This window comes from Artemia franciscana, chromosome 14, assembly GCF_032884065.1.
Source record: "Artemia franciscana chromosome 14, ASM3288406v1, whole genome shotgun sequence".
Taxonomy (NCBI): Eukaryota; Metazoa; Arthropoda; class Branchiopoda; order Anostraca; family Artemiidae; genus Artemia; species Artemia franciscana.
The window spans coordinates 10401607-10421776 of NC_088876.1; the positions used below are offsets into that span (position 1 = coordinate 10401607).

The 20170-nt window shown below is 35.0% G+C and overlaps 1 protein-coding gene across 2 annotated transcripts in view; it reads right to left on the reverse strand.

Moving 5' to 3' along the window:
* The window catches only part of LOC136035293 (uncharacterized), a 100772-nt gene that overhangs the window by 61291 nt on the left and 19311 nt on the right, over positions 1 to 20170 (reverse strand). For both annotated transcript variants that reach the window (XM_065716982.1, XM_065716983.1), the window contains 2 exons: positions 19964 to 20149; positions 8764 to 8978 (listed from right to left, as the gene is read on the reverse strand). In XM_065716982.1, coding sequence (XP_065573054.1) covers positions 8764 to 8978; positions 19964 to 20149 — 401 coding nt within the window. The remainder of the gene's footprint in view (positions 1 to 8763; positions 8979 to 19963; positions 20150 to 20170) is intronic.

A 20170-nucleotide genomic window follows, 5' to 3' on the forward strand; every position in this document is an offset into this window, starting at 1 on the left:
AATGAAAGAATTCGCCAAACAGCTTCATTATTGCTTATGTATCTTCCAGCCTGATATTGTACGATTTCGTCGAAATCTTTGATTTCGGGCTGCAAGCCAAAAACTGCCATGTCACTGCCTTTGTTGACGTATTTACATATGTATTTGATTGCCTTAACGGAGTTACAGTATTCAACGTTTATGTGTGCATTAAATGTTTTTGGTAATAATGGGGAATATGGAACAACCCACTGGTTATCTACTTCGATGGTGGTACCGTTACGCTTCTTTATTATTGCTGTTTTACCGCCATCTTCAGTAGATCTTCTTCTATATTGTGGGTAACCATCATTGCCAGTAATTGTGTTGGATACTAAAAGTCGAGGATATTGCTTTGTGCACCTTCCTTTGGCCATGCATGGTGAATTTTCGTTCAGTGCACCGCAAGGTCCATGTATCATATTTTTTACAATAATATCATGTAGCCCCTTATCGACATTTTTATCAGGTATTTCAGCGGAAATCACATCATCAATTTCGTTCGAAGTAATTTTTTTATGTAGCCAGATTAGTATATGTGCGTGTGGCAAACCTCGTTTTTGCCATTCCACTGAGTACATCCAGCATCGCACTGACCCAAACACTTCAAGTTTTACTATGTAGTTTATCAGTGATTTCAACTTTTGCCGGAAGACACGGGCCGTAATGTCAAGCTATGAACCGCCGATTGTCCTTGATGTAAAAGCTGCAGTATCTCGTCCCAAGATTGATTACATGTAAATGTAATAAATAAATCTGGACGACCATAGAGACGAACATACGCAATAGCATCTTGAGCATATTCATGCATATGACAGGGACTGCCAGCATATGACGAAGGTAAAATTGTTAATCTTCCAACGTTTGTGGTATTACCGTCATTTATAACTGCATCTCGCAAATGAATGTATTGTTCAGAGCGGAGCTTGGTCTGATTCAGGCGGATGTATAGCAAACGTTCTGATTCAATTTTAGCATACATATCAACGAAAAATTGGTGAAACAATTCACGGCATTTTCAAATATAATTTTCTTCATCCTGCCGAATCATTAGTCTATAGGAATAATAATGCATTGCACTGCATTTCTAATTCATTTCTTTGTTAGTGGCTGGATTCATCAATTTAATATTAAAGTGATAGCCGTCGGCTCCATCCCAAAAAATGATAGGATATTGTAGGGCACCGTAGCATCGATGAGTTTCAGCAATTCTTAACAACTGAGCGTTTCGCTTATGAAGAATAATATCTCGAGGTAAAAACTGATCACCGACCATAACGATTGCCACTTCGTCGATAGTTGGAGCATTGTATCTACGCACATGTTGGCCAGGAGGCGTTTTGTCAGCGGAAATAACAATTTTATGCGTATCAGTAGGCATCAAATCGATGGCTGTTTTGAACAGACGCACTAAATTATTATTTTCGTGGAAAAGATGTTGCAATTGGGAAACGATTGTCCTTTCAACGTTGGGAGAAATTTCGCAACGTGCACACAATTCAGAATTTCTATCAGTGATGAAGTACAACTGTAAAAATTTATGATTCTCGCCTGAGAATGGTAGAAGGGACCCTGCTCTATGATAAATTCGCCCTTTTACTTTGAAAGTAGACATAAATTGATCTGGATTTTCGATTTGGGCTCCAAAAGACGTCATTTGGAAACATGAGTTGTATTTTCTGATCTGTGACAAAAAACGCTTAGATTCTGACGTAGTTCCAGTAAGGAAAGTCTTCAATGGCTCTGGTGGTGCAGCCAATAGAGGAAGTTTAACTTTTCCTGAGGCGCAACACATTCCCATTGTTTATCCATTGAATTTCAAGGCCTTGCAATAGGGACAAATTTTAGACATTGTCCCGATTTGAACACATCTACTCAAGCTATAATCATCGACTGAGCTGTACCTGAATGCCAGGCGATAACTTTCAGGTTGCTCTGATTCCTCAGCACGCTTCCTTTTCTTACTTTCTCTATCAGCAGCAAGCCTGATTTCTTGCTGTTCTTGTGATTCCTCGGCACGCTTTCTTTTCTTACTTTCTCTATCAGCAGCAAGCCTGATTTCTTGCTGTTTTTGTGATTCCTCGGCATACCTTCTTTTTTCACTTTCTCTTTTAGCAGCAAGTCTGCTTTCGCGTTGCTCTGGTAGTTCCTCGGCACGCTTTCTGTTCTTTCTTTCTCTATCAGCCTCAAGCCTGTTTCCTTGCTGTTCTTTTGATTCCTCGGCACGCTTCCTTTTCTGACTTTCTCTATCAGCAGCAAGTTTTTTGGCATAGACTCTTTGAGCATCTTCATCGGCTTTTGCAATTGTAAGTTCATCAGTCATTTTAAACTTAACCATTAATAGATTTCTACGTGAACATATATGTCTTAAATATCTTTAATGACGTCACCGTCATAGCAAAAATGACGACAACTAACTTCATGACGTCAGTCGACACAGAAACATGACGTCACCTGACAGACACACAGACAGACAACTTATTTATATATATATACTAGCTGTTGGGGTGGCGCTTCGCGCCACCCCAACACCTAGTTGGTGGGGCGCTTCGCGCCCCCCAAGCCCCCCCGCGCGCGTAAGTCGTTACGCGCCATATTAGTTACGCGCCATTGTAGTTGTGTCCCTGTGTCCCACCTGTGAATAGAGATAGATATAAATATATGTTTTTAACTACGTAAAACATGCGAATATACAACATTCTTCGCTGTCCCATTGTCTGTGCTTATAAATAGATTGTAAGGTTTACTGACTCTTGAACATGCAACATATAATTGTCCATGGGAAAAACAATCCGTATTCAGATCTATACCTCATTATTCTAATGATGTGTCCCTGTGTCCCGGTCGTCATTTATATTCCCTGTGTCCCGGTCGTCATTTGTGTCCCGGTGTCCCAGTTTGTAATTTCTCTTTGAGTGTCCCGGTCGTCATTTATATTCCCTGTGTCCCGGTGTCCCGGTCGTCATTTTTGTCCCGGTGTCCCGGTCTGTAATTTCTATTCGAACAATCCCTGTGTCCCGGTCGTCATTTATATATCCCGCCTGTGCCCCCGGCGTCCCCGTTGTAGTTGTGTCCCTGTGTCCCGGTCATCATTTATATTCCCTGTGTCCCGGTCGTGATTTGTGTCCGGGTGTCCCAGTCTGTAATTTCTCTTTGAGGTTCCCGGTCGTCACTTATATTCCCTCTGTCTCGGTCGTCATTTGTGTCCCGGTCTGTAATTTCTTTTTGAGTGTTTTTCTTTTTAGTTTTTTCTTAGTTTTTTACCTTTTTTCTTTTTTCAGTTTTCTTTTTCTTCTTTATTTTTCAGCGTCACTATGAAGTACATATCGACGAACCTTTGTTTTTTTAACTTAAATCTGGTAGGCATTGATGACCTTATCCAAGTCAAAATCCCAAACCCAATCATCATCGCTATCATTTTCAGTTTTGATATGTTTTGACTCTCGCTGTCCAGGTGGATTTTCATCTAACTGCGCGGTTTTGCGTTCTTTAGCCGCCAGCCTATTTTCTTGCTGTTCTTGTGATTCCCCGGCACGCTTTCTTTTCTTACTTTCTCTATCAGCTGCAAGCCTGTTTTCTTGCTGTTCTTGTGATTCCTCGGAACGCTTTCTTTTCTTACTTTCTCTATCAGCAGCAAGTTTTTTGGCATAAACTCTTTGAGCAGCTTCCTCGGCTGTTGCCATTGTAGGTTCTTCAGTCATTTTACAATTAAACATTTTTCCGTGAACAAATTTCTTAAATACCGTTAATGACGTCACCGTCATAGCAAAAATGACGACAACTAACTTCCTGACTTCAGCAAGCCTGATTTCTTGCTGTTCTTGTAATTCCTCGGCACGCCTTCTTTTTTCACTTTCTCTTTTAGCAGCAAGTCTGCTTCCGCGTTGCTCTGGTAGTTCCTCGGCACGCTTTCTGTTCTTTTTTTCTCTATCAGCCTCAAGCCTGTTTCCTTGCTGTTCTTTTGATTCCTCGGCACGCTTTCTGTTCTTTCGTTCTCTATCAGCCTCAAGCCTGTTTCCTTGCTGTTCTTTTGATTCCTCGGGACGCTTTCTGTTCTTTCTTTCTCTATCAGCCTCAAGCCTGTTTCCTTGCTGTTCTTTTGATTCCTCGGCACGCTTTCTTTTCTGACTTTCTCTATCAGCAGCAAGTTTTTTGGCATAGACTCTTTGAGCATCTTCATCGGCTTTTGCCATTGTAAGTTCATCAGTCATTTTAAACTTAAACATTAATAGATTTCTACGTGAACATATGTCTTAAATATCTTGAATGACGTCACCGTCGTAGCAAAAATGACGACAACCAACTTGATGACGTCAGTCAACACAGAAACATGACGTCACCTGACAGACAGACAGACACACAGACAGACAACTTATTTATATATATATAGATATATATATATATATATATATATATATATATATATATATATATATATATATATATATATATATATATATATATATATATATATATATATATATATATGTATGTATATATATATATGTTTACACAGGTTCACAGGGACACAACTATCTATATTCACAGGTGGGACACAGGGACACAACTACAATGGCGCGTAACTAATATGGCACGAAAAAAGCTAAAAAAAAAAGAAAAAACCTAAAAAGAAAAAAACTTAAAAAAAGGAAAAAAATAAAAAAGGTAAAAAACTAAAAAGAAAAAAAAAACACCGGGACACAAATGACGACCGGGACACAGGGAATATAAATGACGAACGGGACACAGGGACACAACTACAACGGGGACGCCGGGGGACACAGGGGGATATACAAATGACGACGGGGACACAGGGAATGTTCGATTAGCAATCAGCATCAACAAAGCTCAAGGGCAATCATTAGAATAATTAGGTATAGATCTGAATACGGATTGTTTTTCCCATGGACAATTATATATTGCATGTTCTATCTATATTCTATTAGAATGTTCTAATTATATATCTATCTATATTCACAGGTGGGACACAGGGACACAACTACAATGGCGCGTAACGATATACACATAGAATAAATATATACACATAGAATAAATACTTGAAGTAGTACTTGAAGTAGTACTTAAGTACAATTTTGGCAAGTACTTGATATTTGATACTTAAGTAAGAATCTGGAAAGTACTTATTACTTGATATTTAAGTAAAAAAACAATGGGCACTTAATACTTGATACTTAAGTAAAAATTTGGAGTACTTGTTGCAGCACTGACCCGAGTCCAGAAGCAATAATGTTAGTTAGTCCACAGCAAGTCCAAAAACAAGTGTTTAAAAAAAAAACTCTTGAGGATTGAGTTTTTCCAATCCTCATGAATGAATGAAAGTCATTCATTCCAATTTTATAAGGGTGATTTAAATATATTTTTCGAACCTGATTTTGTGAACTATATTTGGGAGCTATATTTGGAAAATAGTTTTGGGAACTATAAGCATATTTTATTTACTTGTTTTTGTTGCGGCCGTAGACACCAACGCATAACTCGGAATCCAGAAGAAATCATACGATTAACACCATTCTCTAAATATTTTTGTGCCAGTTCTTTGACAAACCGGAGCCAATAGCAACCCCATCTTCTTGCAAGTTTCTGAAATCCGCCCAATAGGCTGAAGGCCGTTTCTCGCAACTGCCCACCGAATCTTCCGTTGACCACCTGGTCCCCTATGCTAATCTGGAAAAGGAGCAGCTGGATGTTGCAGTCATATGGTCTTCTCTGGAAATGATCAAGCCAATGCAGTCTTCTAAGTTTGACAATTGTGGCGACTAAGCACAATGTTACAGCAGTGTAACGACATCAACATTTTGAGGCTCTTTCGGAGTGTCATATCCTCATAATTTTCCGCCGACAACAGTGTTGAAAACTTCCATAAGCTGGAGATGAGAGGCATTTAAAGGCCAACTCTCGACTACTTGGAACAAAATATACTAAACAGCTACTTCGTATGCACGAATTTTTTTTCTTAATGCTGATCTTCTGGTTGTTCCAGAAATACCGGCGGAATTGTGAAAAGATAGTTCGGGATTCATTATTCTGCTCTGTACACCAACATCAAAGCCCCGTGAGAGTCAACCAGTGTGGTATGTGAAGCTATCAACTTTTTCCAATTCTTGTCAATAGAGAACAAGTTGGTAATCGGACTGTATAGTTAGGTCCATATATTAGTTGTGGCCGTGTTGACATTCATAAATCTCAAACAGCTGAGATAAATGTGTTATTTTACTTTAATTTGCATTCCAGTCTTTTTAAATCTTTCTTTGCGACATCCTTCCAGCCCATTCGGGGACGGCCCGCTTTTCTTTTAACCCTAGATGGTTAGCCAATAAGGACAATATTTGTCAATCTGTCATCCTTCATCCACAAAACGTATCCTAGCCATCTCAACCTTTCTCTCACTATAGCCCTAGAAAGCAGGATTGGACCACATTTTTCGCACAGCTTATCGTTTAAGATATGGTCAGTCAGTCGGGTACCCAAAACAATCCATTGGCAATTTCTCTGGAAAACATCTAGCAAATCCTCCTCCGTCTTTCGGAGCACCCACGCCATAGAACCATCCTTAACCACTGTAATCACTGTAGCTTCAAACTTATCTTCCTATTCTTCTAAACTTTTTTCAACTTTGAAAAACCACCCTGGGATCTAGCTATCCTACTTTTAACATAATCACTGCACCCACCGTCTTTACGTACAAAATTACCTAGATAAGTGAAGCTGTCCGCTCGATCAATCTCCTCGATGCCCAACATTACCTCTTCCCCTTCACTTATTCCCAGTCTTAGCGACTTAGCCTTCTTAACATTAATTTTCAAACCTATTCTTGCACCCTGAACTCTCAAAACCTCCGTCGAACCTAGAGACTGACACTGTATAGTTGCAAATTCAAGCTGTATAGTACTTACAAAAACAAGGGACAACATACATTTTTCGGGATATAATAACGCATACAAATTATATTCAGAAGTTTAAAATGGCAAAACTTATACAAATGTAGGTCAGTTACAAGCCATATTTTATATCTGTCATTTAAAAAAATAGACGGAGCATAAGGGAGTTGTGTTAACGATCCGCAAAAAATATGTTTGTTAGCTTAATCTACTCGTTAATTGAGATAATTGGGGAGTGTGTGTGTCTATTTAGATAGCTCAAGTCTGTCAAGCCTAAAAAATTTTACACTAGATGTTTCTTTTTGATAAAATAAAGACTATCGAAGATAAATTACCAGACTTTTTCTTCTTTTTTCTTCAAATATGACGTATCACAATTCTAAGCGAAGTAGAAATCGCTCAACTGTCCAAATGAGAGTATCATCAATCATCACTTTAAAATTAACAAACCTTCAATGAATGTTTCCACCTTTTGTTGTAAACCTAGCACACGTTTTCGACGCATCATGTAAACATCAGTAAACAATAAGTAAGTAGTAATTAAATTACTCAGCATGTTAATAATACGAAAATTTGATTTTCCATATGAAGACTTTATCTTCGATACAAAGATAGAAAGATTTTTCGTCGTCTGCTAAAAACCAGTCTGGAGAATAAAACCTGTTTGCATGTTGTTTGTTTTTTATTGTCTTGCCATATAATTGGGATCCCTTTCCATTTTTTTCTCTGCCTGACGTTAGTTTTACACAAAGGACTTGTACACTTTATATGGTACCCAAAGTTTTAGCCCAAATTCTCGATTGAGAAAAATGTCAAAACTAGAGAAAAAACTAAACAACACATGTTTTACATCCAAAGTTACAATCAAACACCATGTCTAAGTAGGGAAGACATAAAATAATATCAATCAAATTTAAGCACTTAAATGGCAGCTCAGTGGTCTCAATTCACAAAATTGAGAGGAGGGAGGGACAAAATATTCTTCAAACTCTATAAGAGCAACTTCATTTTTTTCTCAACTATTCTCCCCTCCCCACAAATTGACGCTACTGTAACAAATATTTGCGAAAAATCGCTTGATTTACGTTATGTATTTCCTCTGTGTTACTTATCACTCACACTGCTTGCTCTTTTATTCACTTTTTTATACCGTACTTAAAGTTATATTATTTCTCAGTATAAGATGTGTTGTTAAAAATATAGAAATAAAAATATAGTAGATTTAGCATCGGTGAAAATTATTTTAAAAATCAACTTTAAATATAACAAAAGGAAAATTCAGTGGGATGGATTATATGCTACATCGCCGCGCCTCCTCCCAAATATCTGGTTTATGACATGTTCTATTTTCAAGCAAAACGTAAAATTAAGGACATTTCTCAGCCTCTTATATAATGTTACGTTATAGTATAATAAACCCAACCATTTCCTCGTAAACATAAGGGGATCAAGTTCCAATTAGTCCCGAGTATTTGCACTTTGGTAATTTTTAGCACTGTTCGCTGCACTTTGGTAATTTTTAGCACTGTTCACTGCACTTTGGTAATTTTTAGCACTGTTCGCTGCACTTCGGTAATTTTCTGATATTTTTCGCAGATAAAGGTAAAGAAACAAGATGTTTAAAATGATGATTATATTCTTTTACACGACTATTATGAAAAATAGAGCACGTAAAACTGTAAAGTATTGTTTAAGTCGGCTTAAGAGTTGTATACGACTTCAAAATTTGTTGTCAACATCCATCATCAAAAAACTGTAGATAGAGCAAAATTAGGAATAAAACAGTTCCCCTAAACGAAATTATGGGTAGGTACATTGATTTTAATAGTAAAAACAAACTATTTACCGGATAGTCCACGATAACCAAGAGAGCCGATATCAGCAGTCTGTTGAGCCTCTTCCTCTCTTTCTATAAAGCTTTTGAGATCTATTCCTTTCAATTTTGAAGGTTTCAAAAATCTTGGAGGTAAACGAGAAACTAAATTCGGAGGACCTCCAAAACCAAGATCTAAAAGAAGCTCTTCTGGATCAGGTTCCCGTAGCTCCAGCATTATTTCCACACTGCAATAAAGAATACATATAATTATAAATCTTTTCTTTGGTCAAGTGACGGGCAACTATAGCTTAGTGGACAAAATATGATGCTTAAGTCCAGGAAATAAAATCTCCCTGATGACAAACTTTGTATAAAAAATTTCAATCTCTGTGAAAAGTCACTTTTTGTCAAAATTTCTGTACCATCTCCCCGACTCCACACACAAAAACACTCACAGGCATGCACATATCAACAAACAAACACATGCAGAAACGCAAAAACACTTCCTAATCACTCAATTCTTTTCCATTAAGAAATTTATCATTCTTGGATCGTTTGCACAAAAATTAAAGCTATCTAATAAAACAGAGCCCTTTCCACGCCAAACTTTCAGAACAACACTGAATTACAAGCGGTAACTATGAATCACAGAATACCAAACACCCCTTCAACACAGAGTTGCATTTAATGTGAGCTTTAAATGACTCATCTATGGATCTTATTGCGCTCAATGTCTCAATCCAAAATAAAAACATATGGCAATTCAAGCTAATAAAAACACCTTAAAGCAGGACGGACTCTCAAGAATCTTTCTATATCTCCCATGTTAAACATTTGGAGTCTGCCTGACGTTCCTGCATTAGTGATTTCGGCGGTTTTTATGTCAATAGAAATAAAAAAAAAATCTGGTGAATATTTTGATCTAATCAAATCTTAAAGCCGACAATTATTTTTTTTTATAATTCCAAAATAATTATAAAACCTGTTTCGGATTTGCATTCTAGATTGCTATACTTGACACTGTTGTTGTGGGGTATCAAAAAATAGAGCAAAAAATTTTCTATTCAACAATCAGAAACTTATTTCTATAATATATACTTCCTGGCTGCAGTCACTTCAAATACTTTACGTATTTGTGTTCCGAAGTCAAAAATTCCCCTCAAAAGACTAGATCTAGCTGTTATCGGAGTGTGTGAGAATGCATAAATTACACCAAGGGACTAACCACTTGGATTGTTCAGGAGTGATTCAGTCAAGTATTAGTTAGTTGTAACCTGTTTAAACAGAGTCTAGAGAAAAAGTAGCGTGCAGACATCAAACTGCTGGTTAATTAATACATAAGAAATTATACTGTATAAATAATTACAAGGACAATTGCTAAGGATAACCTGCACCTAGTCGTAATTTTGAGTGAGAAACCCCTTAAGTTCAACCCTCTTATGTTTGTTTAGTTGAAGCGACGAAGAAAACTGATACCTTTGTATTTGACCGACTTGCCGCCTAAGAAAAAGAATTGACTAGGGAGTTAAATTTTTGGACTTTGGCTAGGACTTAAGAATATGCAGTATTGGCACTTGAATTATTATAGACAAAAAATGTTGTCAAAACTTAAGAGATTGGTTTAGATTATATATTTTCACAGTCCAATATCGAAGCACTGACAAAAATTTGTTACTGCTATAAAAATCCCATAATTCTGCAACAACTAAAAGGAAAATTTTATAAAATCTTGGTTATCATTTATGATAACCAAGCATAAAAAAAAACCCGCAAAACCTAGTAAGTAAACACAAGTAAATACTTGTGTTACTCCAAAACAAAGAGACACATTAGCTAAATGATTCGATGGCACCAGGTCACTGACGAAATCCGTTTATTCGCACGTGTTGCGATATGGGAACATAGAGAATAAGGTCAAGGCTATTATTTAAAACATTCAAATAGTCTAGTCAGGTTTCCAGTTAGGAAATATGAAACGGCCCAGAGACATTTTCCTAAACGGGAGACAGTGGAAAAAATGACAAATTAAGATAAATGGATAAATCCTATTAATTTCTTCTCTGGATCGATGACCGGCCTAGAGTTCTTTCTGCATGCACTTTGTATCTGAAACATATAAAACTTTGAATAATAGAAAAATAAATTTGATTCGATCGAACAAAATAATGGATTTTTTTAAGTTTTTAAGTTTATGGGGCTGTCTTAAAGAATAAATTTGAAATTAAGCATTTTTAAGAAAATAAAAAAAGGCCTTTTTAGTAATTAAACTCCATCAAGAAAAAGGAAAGATATCAGTAACAAGAATGAATATGAGAATGTTCAATAGCATTCAAAAACGGATGAAATACTGAAAGAAGCGCAGAAAGGTGAAATGCCAAGGCCTTAAGCATAGACAAATATTGACTGACTTTAAACGAAATGCTATGAACTATTTTAAATTTTTTGCCATATGAACCGTATTTATGTCCTTGAATGGTTTTGGGTCGTTGGGCATACAAATTTGCCCGATTTTTTCAAAAGATTTGTCAAAGGCTGAGCTATTGCCACATAATTTTTGATATATCACCTGAAATAGTTTAATAATCCACATACTGATATATAGCTTTTCTGATCTTTTGGTGGTTTTTACTGCTCTATCACCGTAATTTTTTCCAGATTTGGCGAAATAGTACCTTGGTTTATCAAGTGTCCGAAAAAGATCAATTTTGGTACCACAACTTTTAGCTTTTCTGGTTTTAGTTTTTCTGGTTTAGTTTAGATGCGGAAAGAGTAGAGTCATCAAAAACAGGGCACTCGACTTAAAGCAACCACAGAAGCGTTCAACGATGCCGGTCAAAAGGATGAATTATTCAATCCGTCAACAGCCAATGCGTTCTGTGTAGAAGATAAGTCTAGCTCCTGGTATACTCTGTAGGATTTACAGAAGACCAAAAGGTACTAGTACAAGTTACCTATAACAAAGTTCAGCTATTCCAAATATGAGTTGTTCTGACACAGCTGAAATCAACCTTGAACGTCGTTTGGTTACTCTAAATATATTTTAAGAGGGCATCCGTTATCCAAGACCTTAATCTCCTAGGTTCCTTTTCTTTAGAATGTCTTCAGATAGTATGAGGACAGAACCTGGTGTGAATTTTAGAACTATTGTTAGACTTTAAAAAAAAAAAAGTTGGCATGGAGATCACAACTGCTACTAAGTCGTTTTGTAAGAAAGTCACTGAAAAGTTTGTATTATACCACAAGAAACATTTGGAGCTAAAGTTCGGTCATCTCATACCTCAATTCTAGACTGATGAAAAAAATCCCAGAAATACTCATATTTTAATACGATGATTTAAATGCAATGAACTTTCAACTTCGCGCCTTTCATTTGGAACTGAATTGAAAATGCCATAAAGTCAACTAAAAGTTTTATTACGTTTTTCTTCCTTTCTGAAAAAGGAAGAAATTAATTCTTCCTTCCTTTGATAAGGAAGGAAGAAAATAATTTTTCCTTCTTCCCTTTGGGGAATAATCAATTCAAAATGAATTTGAAATGTAAAAACTGTCTTTAATTTTAAAATTTATTGACTATACGCTAAACACAATAAAAAATCCTGAAGTATAGGACCTAACATGTCATTCCAAGCAATTGAAAATACTACCCTCTTCTTATCTCAAATCAAACAGAAGTCCCCCAAAATCAGTTTAATGTCCCTTAGGAGCGAGGGAAAAATATAGATCCCTATCTATCTTCATTAGACCCCAGTAAATCAGACATAAAAGTGTGGAATTTCCATAGGGGTAGTAAAAAAAATTACTTAAGTTTTATCAATGTTCTTTCATCAAGAAGTCTTCCTTCGTCTTCTTTTAAAATAATTTTATTAACTGCTAGAAAGACATAGTTTTACTCAAGCAAATAAAGATATATACAGTGTGTTAAAATGAAAACTTTATTTTTACTCTACCTGATATACGTATACAGTACACACAGGAACAAATGAGTATTTATATTTCTATAGTTCTTTACAGTGAATTTGCAGCTTAATCTAAGAAATAAGCAGTAACAAGCTATTTTGCATGCAATTCACTTAAGTACATAAAAAGAGCTATGGACCAAAATTCTAGCTATGTAATTGGAAATTATTTTCCTAGAGTATTGTTAGTCTGTAATTATATCTATTTAGTTTTGGAAATTTGACAAGATGCTTTCTTGGATAATGTTAAATTATTTTCATTCTATCCTGCCCTTGTCATGTTTCTGCTTTTAATATGTATATTTCTTTTCAGAAAGGAATAATATAGTTCTCTCTGTCTATATAGAAATAGAATAAGAGAAAAGATATCTGTATTTTTAACGTTCCTACATAGAAAACAAAAATGTTTCTATACATGCAAATATATTTATATTTGTTTTCATTCTCTAGACGTACAATTATAATTTTCCGATATATAAAAACAAAATGATTTTTACAAAGTTTGATATATGCATCGTCTTAACACTTTGTGTAAAAACTTCATTTAGGAAAAGAAAACAATATTTTTGCTGTTGCTGTGTCCACCTGTTTGCCCTTTCAAGTTCCAGTTCTAATTTTCTCTTTCTTTTTTTTTTAAAGTCACTTAGGCTATCAAATGTTATTTTAATTCCTACTTGTGTAAGAATTTAATACATAAAATCACATAGAATAATTAAAAAGAATACAAAAGCAAGGGTTAATCACATTTTATTTAGTTTGGTTTGCAATTTACTTGGCTTGTTACCCTAACTGGGGTTGAACAATCAAAACCGTGCAGAATATTAATTGTAGAACCATATTAAAATGTATAAAAAGGGGTATCAAAGAAAGAACCAATATGAGTTTACGGTGTTTAAGAACTTAGATTGTAACCATATACCAATGTTGAACAACTCAAAGAGAGAAAGACAAGGACAGCATATAAAACTACTTATAGAAAATAACTACATCTAAAAATAAATATAGAAGATATTAAAAGAAAGGATTCATCAAAGGTTACTTAACTTGAAAACTCAGTTGGTTATCATATAACATTTTATAAGGTAACTTGGAACAGTCGAATATAAAAGAAAAAAGTAGAAAGCAAGAAAAATAAAGCCAAACAGGAAAGAATGAAAAAGAACAACAAGGATCACGTAAGTATTGCTGAAGTCTTTTTTAAGGTAAACGAAGTTTCACAGTTTTATTTTTTTTAAACATTCTTCCAACTTAAAGACACATTTTTAAAATCATTAATATTTTTTTATCAATCACATATTCTTATCGCTCCCTTTCACTCATTCGCTTCTTCGTCGGCTCGTTTTAGAGCGTATAGAATCCACACGGTGAATTCTGACAGAGATAAATTTTCAATAAGATTCCGAATCACTTTTATAGCAAATAGGCTTAAATTAACAACTAAATTTAAAATCTTAATACCCGATCACTTTTAAAGACAAAATTGGTAGAATATATTCTTAACCTTTGGTGACAGGGTGATTTTACTTTATAATCTTTTTTAGCATTATTAGCCTCCTTTGTCCCTCTCCTGTTCTAGGTTATGATGTTTTTGGTTTATCTTTTCTTTCTTATATTTTTGTATCTTTATTTTTGGTTGATTTGAAATTAAGGTACTAATAAATAGCCTTCTTTTCGAGCTCAGGGATTCATCTTTGTGAACATTTTATCTGTGTTTGTTTTTTAACTTTTCAATTCATTTTTCTTTATCATAGCTTCGTGATAGTTTCCACCTTATTTTCCAAGAAATTCGAGCAATCTGAAAGCAATCGAAATCTCTCAAGTGAAAACCAATTTCTAGTAGGAAATTCCCGATTCAAAGAGTGCTTACAGGGTCGAAGACTTTTTCTTTAGGGGTCAACCTACCAGCCTCCAAGTCCTTAATCGAGTCATTGACTTTATATAAAGTCTTTCAAAATCACCACCTATCGCCCTACTAAGGGATGAATGAGCCAGCTGAATATCCGAACGAGGTTATAAAATAAGGTTATGGCCCTTAGTCAGCATAAGGATAGAATATAATAAACAGTTTACACGCTTTTGATTTGAGAATATGGCTAACTTGTAACGTTCAGTGGACATTGAATGGGATGGGTGAATGAAGTCAATTTGTAGAAATGAAATGAGTGTGAAATGAAATGATAGAAACGAAATGAAAAAGAAAAGGAATGAGTGTAAAACTTCTTGAAGATAAAAGGAAGGTTCGGTTGGATTCATCTCCACAAAAAAAAGTCCCGAAATAAAATAAAAACAGGGGACAAGAAGCCCAAAAAAAAATTTTCAGCCCTCCTGGACCCGTCTTAGACGGGTCCTAGCCACACCTAAAAACCACTAGCACACAACTAGCTCACACCTAAAAACAACATTTTTCTAAGACTTTCCTTTTGGTTGTTTCAGAATTATGTTTTTTAAGTTTATTGAGTTTATTAAAGAGAGTTTATTAGAAACCACACTTTTCTAAGACTTACCTTTTGGTTGTATCAAACAGTTCGTGGTAACGAACTGTAGTAAGGAGCGATCCGGCTCAATAGTAACCAAAACTCTAAAAAATTGAATTTTGATATCAATAGCTACATCAAAAGAATCGCATTTTAATGCTGATTTTAAATATATAAGTTTCATCAAGTTTAGTCTTACCCATCAAAAGTTACGAGCCTGAGAAAATTTGCCTTATTTAGGAAAATAGGGGGAAACACCCCCTAAAAGTCGTAGGATCTTAACGAAAATGACACCATCAGATTCAGCGTATCAGAGAACCCTACTGTAGAAGTTTCAAGCTCCTATCTACAAAAATGTGGAATTTTGAATTTTTTGCCAGAAGACAAATCACGGGTGCGTGTTTATTTGTTTGTTTTTTGTTTTTTTTTTTTTTTTTTTTCCCAGGGGTCATCGTATCGACCAAGTGGTCCTAAAATGTCGCAAGAGGGCTCATTCTAACGGAAATGAAAAGTTCTAGTGCCCTTTTTAAGTGACCAAAAAAATTGGAGGGCACCTAGGCCCCCTCCCACGCTCATTTTTTCTCCAAAGTCAACAGATCAAAATTTTGAGATAGCCATTTTGTTCCGCACAGTCAAAAACCATAATAACTATGTCTTTGGGAATGACTTACTCCCCAAAAGTCCCTGGGGGTGGGGCTGCAACTTACAAACTTCGACCAGTGTTTACATATAATAATGGTTATTGGGAAGTGTACAGTCGGTTTCAGGGGATTTTTTTTGGTTTTGGGGGTGGGGTTGAGGGGAGGGGGCTATGTGGGAGGATCTTTCCATGGAGAAATGTGTCATGGGGGAACAGAAATTCAATGAAAAGGGCGCAGGATTTTCTAAAATTACTATAAAAAAAACAATGAAAAAATAAACATGGAAAATTTTTTTTCAAGTGAAAGTAAAGTGTAGCATTGAAACTTAAAACGAACAGAGATTATTACGCATGTGAGGGGTTCTAAAAATACTTTAGCATAAAGAGCGAGGTATTTAGGAGGAGATAAATACCTCGCTCTTTATGCTATAGTATTTTTAGTAATTTCAACTATTCATTCTACGGCCTTTCTGATTCAGGGGTCATTCTTAAAGAATTGGGACAAAACTTGCGATTTAGTGTAAAGAACGAGGTATTAACGAGGGTACAAACCCTCTCATATACATAATAAAAATTAAAGAATATAAAAGTTTGTTACGTAAGATAATTCTTAAGTTACGTATATTTTTTACTAATAGAAAAATTCGTTAAAAATTAAAATTTATAGTTGCCTTTTTATGTAACCGAAAAATTGCATGGCAACTAGGCCTCCTTTCCCATTCCTTATTTCTCAAAATCGTCTGATCAAAACTAAGAGAAAGCCATTTAGCCAAAAAAAGGAATTAATATGCAAATTTCATTTTAATAATTTATGTGTGGAGAGCCAAAATCAAACATGCATTAATTCAAAAACGTTCAGAAATTACATAAAAAAAAACTAGTTTTTTTAACTGAAAGTAAGGAGCGACATTAAAACTTAAAACGAACAGAAATTACTCCGTATATGAAATGGGTTGTCCCCTCCGCAATCCCTCGCTCTTTACGCTAAAGTTTGACTCTTTGCCACAATTCTGCTTTTTAATACAATTAAAAGCTTTAGCGTAAAGAGCGAGGGATTGCGGAGGGGACAACCCATTTCATATACGGAGTAATTTCTGTTCGTTTTAAGTTTTAATGTCGCTCCTTACTTTCAGTTAAAAAAACTAGTTTTTTTTTATGTAATCGAAATCATGAAGCTACTAGTGCAGGGTCACATTTTTGTCAATGTTGCCGCGCTGAACCGTGAAAATAAATAACCGAAACTAGTAATTTAAATTTGAACACGCTTTTCGTCCGTAAAGATTCAACACTAACAATCCGTCGATTTCGAAAGACAAAAAACCTTCAAAGAAAAGCTACATCTTGTTAACTTGTTCGGTGCCATATTTTTTTAGTTTTTTTCTTTTTATGGTTTTTACCCATGTTTCTTTTTTAAATTTGGCGTACGCTACTACTGAAAACTGCTCAACTGCATATGGAGGCTCTTTCCATTAAAAATTAAATTCCCGATTTTTCGCGGTTTTTAAGATATATGCTTGTATAAGTTGCCACTAAGCCAAATCAAACAATTAGATTTTATTTTGACCATCCTTGGTAATTTAAGCAACTAATAAAGCATACCAGACTTTATTTATAATTTTGTGAGACCAGCAAAGAATAAAAAAAAAACACTTAGGAACTGGGAACAATAGATTATAAAATTCAACGGTTCTCTTGCTATGAAAGGATATCACACTTCAGCAATTTTTTAAATATCTTGGCCAATCGATGAGATAAAACATAGCTCATTAATGCACTAAAAAGTATTGAATTTGTGCTATATTTGGTGGGGATAGGATAAAGCGTAAATAAACGATTTCATTCACTTTAATAGTAAATATAGACTCGTGATATTTCCAACCAAGAAACCTGGTTGTTTTTGTTTTTTTTTGTTTTTTGTTAATTTTTCTTGCCAATCATTGGTTGATATCCCCCTAGTCTATGCATTTTAGTTATTATCAGCAAAATAGGAGATTGTCTCGCACAATAGACAGGAATAGAAACAGATACAGTAGCAACAATCTTCATAAATGGACATTGAATTTTTCGGGATTTGATTTCCTTTGATGGAATCAGTTATATACATTTGAAGTTTCAGTGATATCAATAGCATAGTTTGCGCCGTGCAGACGGGACTTGTACGCAGTGATTAAAAAAAAGAATCACCGAAAATTATTTATTTTTTATTTAATTATTTATTTTATTATATAATTATTATATAATGTTTTGTAGTATTGTAATACGAAAATATTCTAATAGCATTATTATAAAATTATATATTTATTATAATAATTATAATAAGTATATACATAGCCTATTATAATTATTAACTCTGCAAAATAGTAATAATAATACGATTATAATAGAAATAAAATATTATATCTACTCTCCATATTATTTATAATACATATAATGATTATATTTAATCATAGCAAAATTACATAATATAAATAATAAATAAATATAAATATGATATTGTAAAATTATAATAAATAATATACACAATAAATATAAAATATAATTACATAATAGCTTTTATAATTAATTATTATTTTACATATTATTCATTCATCTTCAGTGTTATTTCAATCCTAATTAGTTTGAATCCTTGAAGCAAATCTCGACCTCCTCTTCCCACCTCGTTTCCGCATGGAGGTATATGGGGATTAAATATTCTCTTGGATGTGATATGCTTGTCTCCTTACATTTTAGTAAATAAATAAGTAGAAAATCCGTAAATAAGTCCCTCTCTAAGAAAATGTTTCTTCTTGAAACCGTTCAGTGTCAGAACGATTCAGTGTCCCGTGCAAAACATGCATTATTCGTCAGATATGACTACACCAGGGAGACCTTTGCTTGAGAATTCGCTAAACATTGCTAACAATCTTTATTACGATTTCTAGCAACTCATTGCGGCACCAAGCCACTTGAGGCCAACACGGCTACGCGCACTCCTCCTCCAAAGCAGTCTATTCAAATCCTCCCTCTTCACACCCTCCAAAGAACTTTCTCATTTCCCATAAATCTTTCCTTTCGACATCCTTCTACCCACTTCGGGGCGACCTGTTTTTCATTTGGCTCTCGACAGTTGCCAGACGAGGACGATCTTGGGCAATCGGTTATCCTTCATCCTCATATCGTGTCCTAGCCATCACAACCTTTCTCTTACTATAGCCCAAGAAAGCCCACATTTTTCTTACAGCTTACGGTTTGAGATACAATCGGTCAGTCGGGTACCCAAAATAATCTGTAGGTAATTTCTCTGTAAAACATCTAGCAAATCATCCTCCGTTATTCGGAGCACCCACGCTGAACTATACCTGATTACTGTAACTTCCAATATTCTAATCTTGATCCAAAGACTTATCTTCCTAATACTCCAAATTTCTTCAACTGTGAAAACAGCCTGGGCCTAGACTATTCTAATTTTAACATTTTCACTGCACCCACCCTCTTTACTAGTAATACTACCTAGGTAGATGAAGCTGTCCACTTGATCAATCTTCTCGTTACCCAACATCACCTTTCCCCCTTCACTTATTCTTAGTCTTAGCGACTTAGTATTTTTCACGTCAATTTTCAAACCTATCCTTCCACCCTTAACTCGCCAAAACTCTAAAAGTCTTTTTATTTTGCCAATCCTTTTCTAAGAAATGAAAATATCATTTAAGAGTATTCATATTTATTTACTACCATATTCAGTTTTACTGCTTCAGATGTATCTTCTTCTAAGTAGTTGAAAGTTACGTTGAACATTCAGTTACATTGAAAGTTATGCTGTGATGACAATGTTTGTCACATAATTTTTATTCCTGGAATAAACACTGTGAACTTACGAGGAAGTTTCCAATTCCAATGAACTTTAATCAATAATTATCACCCTTTCAGTTCTTTCCAAAAAAAGTGAAACGAGAAGAACGAAAAAAAAAAAACAACAAAAACACGTAAATATATAGGGTTTTAATTTTGAGTGTTGTAGATTGTTATCAAAATTTTAGCCCTAGCACAAATTCGAACATAGGGTATGAATGACAGCAGCCGCCTTTACCTTCACTTTGCCATGCGTATCACACAACGTAAAGCAAATTACTTACTAGCAAATTATTATATTTATCAATTTTAGATCAAGAAAAATGTGTTACCTTGACCTTGAAGCATCTGAATTGAAGGAACTATTCCTCGTTAGGTCAAATTGAATGCTTTTTCTTGTTTTCTTTACTCCTCTGTCAACAGGGATTGCTGGAAAAGTGACATTCTCAATTTTCCCATCTTCTTGAATCAAAGAAGTTTGCTCCTCGTCCTCTGGCCTTTTTCGATTAAGAGACAAACTAAAAGATAGAAAATATGAC